The sequence below is a fragment of the Primulina huaijiensis genome, chromosome 3 (genome assembly GCF_012295235.1).
Source record: "Primulina huaijiensis isolate GDHJ02 chromosome 3, ASM1229523v2, whole genome shotgun sequence".
Taxonomy (NCBI): domain Eukaryota; kingdom Viridiplantae; phylum Streptophyta; class Magnoliopsida; order Lamiales; family Gesneriaceae; genus Primulina; species Primulina huaijiensis.
In genome coordinates this window covers 22,907,687-22,919,834 of record NC_133308.1, presented here as the reverse complement: position 1 = coordinate 22,919,834, position 12,148 = coordinate 22,907,687, and the positions used below count along the sequence as shown (strand labels likewise).

The following is a 12,148-nucleotide window of genomic DNA, read 5'->3' as shown; positions in this document are numbered from 1 at the left end:
AACACAAATTTTACACTATTAAACATTTTTAATTTCACATTCAATTTTTTTAAAAAAAATTTATAATTTTAATAAAATTATAAATGCTCCATAAACCTTAGCTTCCATTCAAGAATCATATAATAAAGTTCCCAACACAAAGCGCACTATATATATAAACAAAATTGGCAAAAGTCCATTAAAAGTCCAAGTTATTATTCAAATCAAACATTAGGTAAGCCTAATTTTCAAACAAAATGGTGCTGTTACACATGCCAAAATGATTTAGTTGGAAAGATACTAATCCACTCATCCTAAAGACCTATATATACATATACATATATACAAAATATTCAATCAAACTTATCATATTCAGATTCAAAATGGCAGAAAGACAAACCTCCAAGACTGAGAGGAAAAGAGATCGGCAGTCCATTTCTGTCCCATTCTTGTGGGAAGAGAGACCGGGGACACCGAAGAGAGATTGGAAACCAACTCCTCGACCAATTAAGCCCGTCGAAGTGCCCGTTAAGCTCGTTATATCCGTCCCCTTCGGTTGGGAAGAGAAGCCAGGGACACCACTCCAGCTGCTTTTACCTCCACCCCCTGCAAGCTACAACTTGGATCATGATGGTGCCGAATACCAAGGGGTTGATGACTTACATGATTCTGATCAAATGGATGTCTCGTCTGACTCGGAGCTCGAAACGTGTAGTTTTGAAACGGAAGAGTCCTTCAGCTCAGCTCCTTCTCTTCTGGCCAATTGCCTGATACCAACCGTGGAACTCGCTCACGCTGTTCCTGTTGAAAAAACACCGCTTCCACGAAAAGTCATCGAATGCCCCGGTTCGCCGGTTTCTGATACGGAAAGTACTGCTAGCAGCTATGAAACAGGATCCACAAGCTTGGTCGGGGCTTCTTTCTTGGAGTGGTTGTTTCCTCTACTGGTCCCAAGTTCAAATTCAGCCAACAAGGGGAAAACACCCGAAAACGATCCTCTGCACGCTGCGGAGGCACGGTACACAGAGTTAACATGTGAAAGAAACGGCAGTCAGGCTAGAAGACCACTGCTGACACTCGGAGAGATGATAGTGATGAGCCGAAGAAGAAGCTACCAAAGGAAAGTAGCAAACATGCGTAAACAGACTTCTATGGTAACCACATGTTCCTTCCTTTTTCTTAGTAAAACGTCCACAAAAACAACATATATACAAATGACATTTGTTTAACGATGAACATCATGAACTTGAAATTCAATTCAAAATTACGTTTGACCAAAAGTCATCTCCGGATTTAATTCGGGTGTCGTTTTGTGGAGAAAGTCAAAGATTTTTACCTTAATTTGATTTTTGGACCTTGTTTTGGATGGCAGGACTTTATGAAGAGGAACTCTTTTGGATGTGGAATCTTTGGCATCGATGTATTGCAAAAGAAGTGGAAAAAGCACTTGCAACTAAAGCTAATGTAGATAAACAAATGACAGGCAAATTGAGAAGTTCTGTTTTATTCTATACTAAAGTTTGTGTGGTGTTGGATTGTAATTTTCTCGCTAATGTATTTATTTCATTGAACCCAATGAGAAATTAAGCAACAATTGAAATTTTTTACTTCTCAAAAATTGGAATTTCGTGAAAGAATAATTTAGATTTTTGAAAAAATAAATGGTTTTTTTTAATAATCTTTCCATTAACCTTAATCTGTCTATTTTATTGTAAAATTAACATCTCATCTTTACTATATTTTATGCATGTACTACTTTTACTCATCATTGGTATCTTTACTATCTTATTATAAAGAGAGTATGCTATAATAACTGACTTGATCTTTTTAGTATATACTCTAAAATTTCATCATTTGTCAAAATATGATAACTGCATTATATACTTTAATTTTATAATTTAAAATTTATCGAATGCATTTAATACAAAACACTCACATATTTTCATATATATGAATATAATGTATATCATTAATAAATTTCTACAATTGCATGAAAATTAGATTATTTACCATGATTTCATTAATGTTTATATCGTTATTCGATTAGTATGACGGTTTTTAGTAATGTATATTTTATAAATTAACTATAGTTGCGTAACAAGTTTTAAATGATCAATTTTAGTCATTCTCGTAAAAAAATATATAATTAGATCACTGATTTCATGATTAAATTTTTATCATTACATTGATAAACACACTAACATGGATTTTTTTTGTAATGTGATGATAAAGTTATATGATTTAGAAGAGAATGATTAAAATAGATCGTCAAAATAGATTTACCGTACTATATTTGATTATACATGACTAAAAATATTACACTGCCATACAATTGGACTAAAATGGATGTTTTGCAGATATTATATTTTGCATTACATTNCACAAACGGTGAATATAGAAGGCAGCAAAGGGGACCCACAAATTCAAATCCCAACTGTATATATATACGACAGTTGCCGTTATGCCATTCCTTCTCCTCCTCTGCTTTTCAACGAACACGAAAAACGCAATTTTCATTGCAAAACACCAACAAATACCTCAGATTCGTGCCTCGTTGTCCTCATCAGAATCTAGGGTTTTTGAATTCCCCCAGACTCCGCCGCGAATCAGGAATCCGATGATCTCAATTGCATGAGATAAGGAGTTGTTTTCACATATTGCTGTGAAATTGAGATGGATCACGAAATGGACGATTATATCGATGATTTTTACTCGGAGGCTTCGGAAATCGATGAAGAATACGAGTTTGATGCGTCTCGGTTCTTCGATTTCACGAGGGCGGAGTTTGATTCTGAAATTGAGGAGGCCGAACGCTGGTTTGAAGTTTCCGGCGACTATCCCAACTCTCGTGAGCACATTTTGTTTCTTTGTTGATTCGGGATTGGGAAGTTTTTTTTTCGGTGCTTGTATTTGTTTCTATAAGGTGGTTTTGACAAGAGCTGCACCTGCACATGCATGTTTTTGTCTGAAAGAAGGCATTAGAAAATTTGGTTGCTCAGGAAGTTAGAATGTCAATCATCCATATTTTGATTTTAACATGCCAATTGAAAATGAATTGAATACTTATTGATATGATCATTCTTGGCTTTTATCGTCATGAATGAAGTTGTGTGTGTGAATGTAATACAATGGCATCCTTCTCTTTCCTAAGACTAAGGAGAAAAACAGGATGAAACATTTAAAATAAAAGAAATAAGAAGAGTTTTGAGGGAGTTATATGAAAGAATATTATATATACGGAACTTGGCAACATTTGAAATTATTTGTTCCCGATGTTCCCCGTGCTTTGCTGATTTTCAGTTGCTTTTTTCTTGTGTATTCAGCTTTTATCATGAAGTTGAATTTGGAAAAATTACTATCTGTCGAAGCTGTGTATGACAATGCAAGTGCAAAAGGTTGCAGCAATTTAGATACTGACAGTAGTCAAGGAGTTCCCGCCTCAGAAAAGAACATTAAAGGTATTAAAGGAATTTTGCTGCTTTTCCATATGAAAATATTGAAGAATTTCTGTAACTTTTTCACGGTAAACAGAGTTTTTGTCGTTAATGTTCGGTCACGAGTGAAGCTAGCTCTAGCCTCTAGGTAAAATAGCTATCTAAATTATAAGATCATGCGTCATGGGCAACTCAATATATTACTGCTTCATACATTTGATTCCTGGTTTCCGATGCTGACTCTGCTTAAAGGTCTAAGATTATTGTAAAATCATACATTTTTTAGATGTTTTCCCAGCAAAGACACGTTCTGCAACTTGATATATTAGTGTTGTCTTCAAGGCTAGCTTTAGAAGATGGTTATAAAATTTGTCTTCTGGTTTGTCATTAACATTTTGCCATATCTTTATGAGTTCATTTATTTAGTGCATACTAGTTTTCTGCCAAACTTAAGATTTGGTACCTTCCGTAAATATTTTCCTTTTTGTGCATCCTATTTATGTTATAAGGTCCACAAGGTCATTTTTTTGCATTTTTGGATGTGTTAGCATTTTTTTTTCTGGCTCATATTTTCATTTTGGTTTAGCAAATAATGACAAACACAGTTGATCTAAAGCAAAAGTAGTGTAATTTATTGCGCCATTTTTGGATTCTTTATGCATTGTTCTCTCTTTTAGAAAAATGCAGCTTTGTTTCTCTGTAGGAAAAAGCAGTCAAGTGCTTCAAGATATCCCAAAAGCTAAAAATATGTTCGTGGGTGAATTATTTCAAACAAGTGGTTCAACTTTGATGAAACCTACGGCTAGTTATCTGGCAAAACAAAACAAAATGCTACACATGAATTCCAGCTACTCATGTACAAGGTAAATCTTTCCTTTAAGTTGTGAGTATTTGTTTATTTAATTTATCATTGGCCTTTATTTTACTTCATCTTTATAACTAAGTGATAATAGACTTGGAAATTCTAGATTAGTATTTTTGGATCGAATCAGTTGAGTTAGTTCTTGTTAATTCATCTAATATGAAACACTCTCTTTCTTTCTTTCTTTTAAAGTCGTTATCTTCTTGTTAACTAATTAGCATGTATTAATATATTGGTTGATGGTTGGAAAAACTTAATAAATATGGTGGTTGATGGTTGGCAAAATGAATATGCTGGTTGATAGTTGAAAGATGTGGAGGATTTTGAACCCTATGCTTCATCTATTGCCTTGAAGAGCAACCGAAAGTGAGAAACATAAGAATCAATTCAGAGGGCTTCTGAAGAAAAATTTAGAGTTTATTTGTATAGAGTTTGGATTGGAAAAATATCGAGTGAGTGAAAGTTCCCTTGTAAACTTTCTCGATAGAATTAATTTGCTGCTTCCTCGTGAACGTAGGAAAATTACCAAACCACGTAAATTTCTTGTGTCTCATTTTTCATTATTTGCTCACATATATAATTTTCTACAAGATGCATTACATCGAAGTTCAACAAACTGATATCAGAGCTTTGGTTGTAATTCTTGAATTTCAAAGTATGCTCTGTGGTTGCAACTTTAACTGATCTTACATTTCAGAAAAGATATTATTGGGAATATGCCCAAAGTAGAGTTGGTCTTGAACTTGTCTAAGGTGTTGCCGGAACTATGGCAAGTACAAAATTCGAGGTGGAAAAATTTAACGGAGCAAATGATTTTACCTTGTGGCGGGTAAAAATGAAAGCACTATTGATTCATCAAGGTTTAGCGAAAGCCTTAGAAAGTAGAGAAAAGCTGCCAGATCTCTGTCCGCAGTTGAGAAGGATGAGATTATAGATAAAGCACATAGTGCAATAGTGTTGTGCTTGGCTGATGAAATTCTATGAAAAGTTGCCGAAGAAGATACAACAACAAAATTATGGTCGAAAATAGGAGCTTGTATATGACAAAGTCGCTTACCAATCGACTATATTTGAAGAAATTATTATACACTCTTCAAATGCATGGAGGAAAGCCCATCAAAGAATATCTCGATGATTTTAACAAAATTATAATTGATCTAAAAAAGTATAGATGTTAAAATCGAGGAATAAGACCAAGCCATTATTCTGCTATGCTCTTTGCCGAACTTCTATGAAAACTTCATCGATACTATGATGTACGGACGTGAAATTCTTACTATGGAAGAGGTTAAGTTGCTTTAAATTCAAAGGAGTTGAAGAAAAAAGTATCAGAAAAAAATGATGGCTCGGCAAAAAGTATGTTTGCAAGAAGCAGAATGGAAATAAGAAATCAAGATCGTGGAAGGAGCAAGTCTAGTACTAAATCTAATTTCAGACCAAGAACATTCAAGTGCTACCAATGTAACAAAGAAGGGCATCTTAGAAAGGATTGTCCAGAGCAGAAAGGCAATGGAAAGGAGAAGACCTATGATTCTGAAATTGCAGTCGTAGCAAATGAAAATGCAGATGTTCTTACAATTTCCGAACATGACTTAGGCGATGAATGGATCCTTGATTCAGGCTGCTCATATCACATATGTCCCCGTAAGGATTGGTTTGCAACTTATCAATCCTTGGATGGGGGAAAGGTCCTTTTAGGTGACAACAAAGTTGTTGGTAAAAGCACAAAAAAGATCAAAATGTTCGATGGAATTGTGAAGACTTTGACAGATGTCAAACATGTTCCAGAGTTGAAGAAGAACCTGATATCTTTGGGTATGCTTGCCATAATGGGTATACTTTCAAAGGGGAAGTGAAGTCATAAAATTTTCAAGAGGTGCCCTAACTGTTATGAAAGGCAAGAAAACTAATGGAATCTATATATTGGAAGGAAGCACGGTTACTAGATCTATTGTTGTTTTATCAATGGTTGATTTTGATGTCGCCAAATTATGACATATGCATCTTGGGTATATCAGTGAAAAAAGGTATGGCAGAACTAAGTAAGCAAAGACTGCTTTGTGGCCAGAATACCGGAAAATTACCTTTGTGAACACTATATATTCGGAAAAGAGTGTCGAGTGAAATTTAACACAGCAGTACATCAGACAAATGGCACATTATATTACATTCACTCTGATCTATGGGATCCTTCTCGAGTTCTTTTTGTTGGTGGTGGCAGATACATGTTAACCTTCATTGATGACTACTCAAGGAAAGTTCGGATATACATCCTGAAACATAAAGATGAAGTCTTAGTCAAATTCAAACAATGGAAAACACTAGTCAAAAAGTAGACTGGAAAACAAATCAAACGTCTAAGAACTGACAATGGTTTGGAATTATGTGGACGGGAATTTGATAATTTCTGTAAGGATCATGAGATCGTGAGACACACGGCACAACATAATGGTCTTACAGAACAGATGAACAGAACTCTGATAGAAAGAACATGATGCGTGCTCTCAAATGCTGGTTTAACAAAAGAGTTATTTGCTGACGAGTATCCCGTTACGATAAGCATAAGAAGCAATTTAGAGAGCTTCTTGAGAAAAATTGAGAGTTTCTTTGCATAAAGTTGTGATAAGAAAAATAATGAGTTGGTGAAATATCTATTGCAAGCTTTCTCCATAGAATAAATGTGTTGGTCTCTTTCGACGTAGGCAATTTGCCGAACCACGTAAAAAAATTTTGTCTCATTTTTCATTATTTGGTCATATATATAATTTTCTACAAAATGCATCACATCAAAGTTCAGCATTACTTTTATGCATCTTCTTTTTCTCTCTTTACTAGGTTGAAGAATTCAACGATTAAGTTCGATGAAAGAAAGAGTGGATTTGATAATCCTGCTACCAAACGACAAAAGCTTGAGATTGGCTACTTAAGAAAGGTACATCGGGGTGGTTCCAATCTTTCATTGTGTCCAATATCCTTTAAATGCTATGACTGGCTTAAATTTTCACCAAGTTATAGTAACATCATAATTTTATCCTCACATACAAAGAACAATAATTGACTGATTCATTCATCATGTTTACTTTAACTGTCTCAGAAAAAAATAATATTTTCTTTAGCAACACCTTTTTATTATTGTTTGGTGGTTTGATCATCTTAAAAATGATTTACCAACTTGTAGAGCTTCTTAGTAAAACTCCCCGAAACAGAGAAAATGATTTTCTTGTTTGTTACTTAAAAAACATCTTTACAAGAATTCTTGACTTAATCTCATGTTAACCAGGTTGCTTCAAATGTGACTTAATCTTATGTTAACCAGGTTGCCCATTTGAAGCATCAAATTGCATTATTACACAAGTCATCAAAGAAGGTACAATTTCTTGAGAACGAGTATGAGCATATCCACTTACCTTTGTATGAATCACTTAACTTTGGTAAGACTAGGTGTATAGGCGTTCTTTTCTCTCTTAAAGACTTAACGCTTTGAATTTTTGCTTACTTTATGTGCAGCAAAAAAAATTTGAGTCGACTATAATTCAGTTAACTTTTGTTTTTGAAAATTTTAAAGGTTACAGTTCCGAGAGAACCTGAACTGGAGACACAGCTTAGAGCCCAAAGGCGAAGGTGCTTCAACAACTTTTATTCATTTACTGTTGTAGAAATTTCAGATATTGCACTTATTGTCTTATGAACGGAGTATTGCTCATTCTTGAACGTTAGGTCCAAGAATAGTTCTGCACCAAGTGAAAATGAAAGAACGAAGGGAGAGTGTACCTCTAAAGTGCATCCATTTAACAAAAAAGTTGGTATTGGAAAACTGAGCTTCTTGTACTAATAGAAGTTCAAATATGTTGTGGACTGCATTAATTTACAAACATTATTATTTTTCCTTCATAGATTCTGCGAACTTCTTCCTTGCCTAAACCATTAAAGAGCCAGCGACAAGTGCCACAGTTTCAAGTAAATATCTCAAACTCATTCAGAGTCGTTCTCTTTATAATACTGAGGCAAATTAATCATTTGGAATTTTCTAAATGTAGAAATTCTCTCCTCTATCTATTGTTAAACTTTCTGTGAGAATTTAGCATGCTGAAATGGTCGATTAATCGAGATCAGAAAAATTTCCCTTCCCTTACAGTCTTAATTATGAATAAGTGGTGATTTGGTGATGCATTACAGCAGGCTAAAGGTCCCTCTATAAATATTGACACATGCCATGCCATCTATGTTATCTATAATGGCCAAGAATTTTAAGGTGGATGAAACGGATATGAGTGGAAATTTTTAAGATAAAACACTTGAGTTTTCTTACTTGCCACCCATTTGTATCAGTCTATGTCCTTGAAATCAAATACAATGCAGAGCACACATTATGGGCCTGTTGAGGTCTTTAACTAATTTTTTTCCTCTTGCATAACTAAGTCATATTTTTAATACCATCTTTTCTTTATTTTTTTATTTGTAAAACAAAATTTCATAGATCTAGAAAAATATATACAAATTTCTCTTTTCAGCGATACTTTTCATCGTTTTGGATTATAACTTCATTTTTATCAATGCCCATCAGGTGTTTAACTTAAGGACTATGCAGAGGGCCAGTCAACCTTATGCTAAGGTAGGTCGTTTATATTATTTTGGATGATATTGGTACTATTATTTGGAAGCTGTTTTTCCCATAGTATATCAAAATGATCCGGTGAAAATGTTTATATTCCATCTCGTGTGTAAAATGTAAGATTGAAAATAGTGGTGCAAGTATGGGAGGTCTGTTATGTCACTCACTGACTGGAAATGCAGTTTACTCTTTTTCATCGTATTTAATTCGCCATTAAAGAGGCATTTACTTACATTTGAGAATAAACTTCGAAGAGTGACTAGAAATTGTGGGTCTTGTAACCTGGAGTTAATAAAGAGCCACAGCATTGAAAAGCTGGCCGCCTGGTTCAGTATTGCATTTATGCCATCATCACGAAGAAAATAAACAGAAATCGGTGACACCTTCTAAAAGTTAAAGCATCTTACAATGACAAAACAACAGCTTTCAAGGACAAAGACATGAATTACTTGCACGCACTCGATCTGCACAATCACTTTTGAATGCATTTGGAGAAAGCTGTATAATTCATATGTTTTTATCAGTTCAGCATGAAACTAAAGATGTATTATTATGACAGATATCATTGCCGGCAAATAAAACCAATCCACGCGTGTCAAGTAGTGCCACAGACCTAAAGAGGTCAGAATATTGCAATTGGTTTCTTGTAAATGTTAAACGAAAGAAGGGCCTTCTCATTCTATCACTTTATGTCATGGTTGCATAGGGATATTTATATTGGTATCACCATGTCTTCAATGTTGATTTATTCTGGTCAGAACCATGTTTTATGCAAATGATGCGTAAGCATGGTCTTTTATGTAGAATCAAGTTTGCCTTTTTCGCCAACTTTAAAAAAGTGTAGTTCACTCTAACATTGCACCTTTGTTCAAACCAAGTTCTAGAGGCACCTTCAAGCCTGAGAAACGCAAAGCATCTAAAGGCGCTTTCCTCAGAGATAAGGTTTGGTTTCTAATTTGGACAGGAACATTTGAGCTTCTATTAAGGACCATTTGTTTCAGGAACCCAAATTTTCAACTAATGACAAGCTCTTGGAGATTCCACCTACAGAACAATTTAATAAGGTAACTTTAATAGGCCTAAAAATTTATGTGTAGGGTAGTATTTTAAAAACTTTAAATATGTGATTCTATAAATGAAATGATATTTTAAAAAATGAGGTCATATTTTGAAACTGAAATTTGGAAAGGTTGCTTACTAAATTTCCAATAATAAATAGGCTCTCCAACCAGTTATGTATGCCTTTTCCGTTGGCCTCTCAGACTTTAGTCTTGATAAATTTTATGGATTATGAGGCCAAAATTGTAATCGAATTTGATCTCTGAAACCAAAGTAACTTTTGTATTCTCGCTGTATTTTTTAGCTCTCTCTAGGACCAGATATCAACAGCAATAATGCATCGCTGCTGCAAAGGCTTGTGTCCATCAAGGCAAGTTTATAAAGGCTTTGTTAAGATGATTCTCTTTTTAACAGAAGACTAATAATAAATTGTCAAATTTCAAATTTAATATAGGCATCGAAAGAAAATGCCCCTAATTCTTTCCAACCAGAGTTCTGGGTAAGAAAAGCTCTTTCATGTCGGAGTTCATACTTTCATTCTTAACGAAATTTGACTATCAAAAATAAAACTGTAGAGATGCCATGGAAAGCCTAATACGTGTGGAGATTCTGTGAAAGTTCATCAAACCAGTAGTTGGTCAAACTTGACTAGGTAAACTTAACTTATCAAACTTACCCAAAAATGCAAGTATTTTGAATCATAGATTATGTTATAGTTCATTTCTTGAAGTATATTGTTTCATTTACACAAATACGACGTTGCGATATTACATGAATCGTATAAATGCCGATGATTAACGTTCCTTGACTTTGAGAGATAGTAAGTCAATTTTTTTATGTTCTTACTTAATCGTCGACTCATTTCAGAAGCTTGGGAACCCATTGAGAGATCATACTCCTACCAGAAGCAGCTAACTTCAAAATCACGTTGAAGTTCTTAGAAGGGCACTTTTTTTTATGTATTTAAGCCCCTTTTCGGTGAAGTGTCTTGGGGTTGTCACTGAAATGAAATATTGTCACATTAAATTTATGCTGATTGTAGGGATAAATGATACATAATACTCCATAAAAAATATATATATATAGGATAGTTAGAATCAACTCGATTATGGAACAATTGGGAAGGGATTGAATCATGGAATCATGTTTTCGTTTTTCTTTTCTTTTTATCTGCTTTAAGGTATATAATATAATGATTCATATGAATAAAATATTTATGCGGTTTTTTGTTTCAATGAAGTGTTGGATTATGTGTTAATTAATTGCTTTGGTTTTCAGTGAGGAGGTTTATAGTAATATATAAAACTTGTAATTTGTTGATGAAACTAAAGATATTAGAAATTAAAATTTTTGGCATATTTTAACTATTATTTAATAGAAAAAACTCGTTTAAAAACACATTAAAAATATATATTTATATCTAAAAACTTCTCATAACTATTATCTAATAGAAAAACCCAATTTAAATCTCTAAAATTGTAGGCCACGATTTGCCCAGATTTCCCAATGCCTTTAGCTCATTTTATTAACAAATCACTTATTATACTAAAATTTTTTAGTTAAATCTATTGCAGAGTATTTAGGTCACCTATGAGATGGTCTCACGGACAGCTCAACCCAATTAATACATATAAATAAAAGTAATTCTTTTGACACAAAAAATAATATTTTTTCATGATCGGACCGAGTTAAAGATCTGTCTCACAGATTGATATGTGAAACAGTCTCATAGAAGTTTTTGTCATTTTATCATTATATAACTTCAAGAATGTTACTTTTTAATTTTTATTTTACTTTAACATAAATATATATTTGATTGCGTTAACTATTCAGATAATTTTTCTTATAATTAAAATAAAAAATGGAACATAGTATCATCAAGAAAATATTTTAATAAAAAATATTTAATTTTATATAAATTGATTGTGATTATATCAAGTTATTTTATTCAATATAACCAAATCAATAATTTCGTTTATTTATGTGAAAACAAATTATACAGATTTTATTATTTACGTAATAATTTTAAAAATATTTTTATTCAATTTTTTTTGGATACTGTATATAATGTAGTGAGTTTTTAAAAAAGTAGTAAATAAAATAACAAACAAAATATAATATAGCAAATGTAGTATATTTTGAGAATTTTTTATATCGGGCAAAAAAGGTTTAATTTGTTTTTCTTCGTAGAAAAATACTGAC

The 12,148-nt window shown here is 33.2% G+C and overlaps 2 protein-coding genes across 2 annotated transcripts; both read left to right on the top strand.

Annotated features, from left to right (window-relative positions):
- The first annotated feature begins 301 nt into the window (after positions 1 to 301).
- LOC140972260 (uncharacterized) lies at positions 302 to 1,572 on the top strand. The gene is made up of 2 exons (XM_073434708.1): positions 302 to 1,133; positions 1,352 to 1,572. Exons 1-2 carry the CDS (start codon positions 363 to 365, stop codon positions 1,445 to 1,447), a joined length of 867 nt encoding a protein of 288 aa, XP_073290809.1. The 5' UTR covers positions 302 to 362; the 3' UTR covers positions 1,448 to 1,572.
- An 842-nt stretch (positions 1,573 to 2,414) lies between these two features.
- LOC140973817 (uncharacterized) lies at positions 2,415 to 11,129 on the top strand. The gene is made up of 16 exons (XM_073436895.1): positions 2,415 to 2,827; positions 3,303 to 3,437; positions 4,117 to 4,276; positions 7,111 to 7,207; positions 7,592 to 7,642; positions 7,841 to 7,896; positions 7,993 to 8,074; positions 8,170 to 8,232; positions 8,840 to 8,887; positions 9,447 to 9,508; positions 9,766 to 9,829; positions 9,889 to 9,951; positions 10,251 to 10,316; positions 10,401 to 10,445; positions 10,522 to 10,598; positions 10,814 to 11,129. The coding sequence occupies exons 1-16, from the start codon at positions 2,653 to 2,655 to the stop codon at positions 10,830 to 10,832; spliced, it is 1,263 nt and encodes a 420-aa protein (XP_073292996.1). The 5' UTR covers positions 2,415 to 2,652; the 3' UTR covers positions 10,833 to 11,129.
- Positions 11,130 to 12,148: the final 1,019 nt, after the last annotated feature.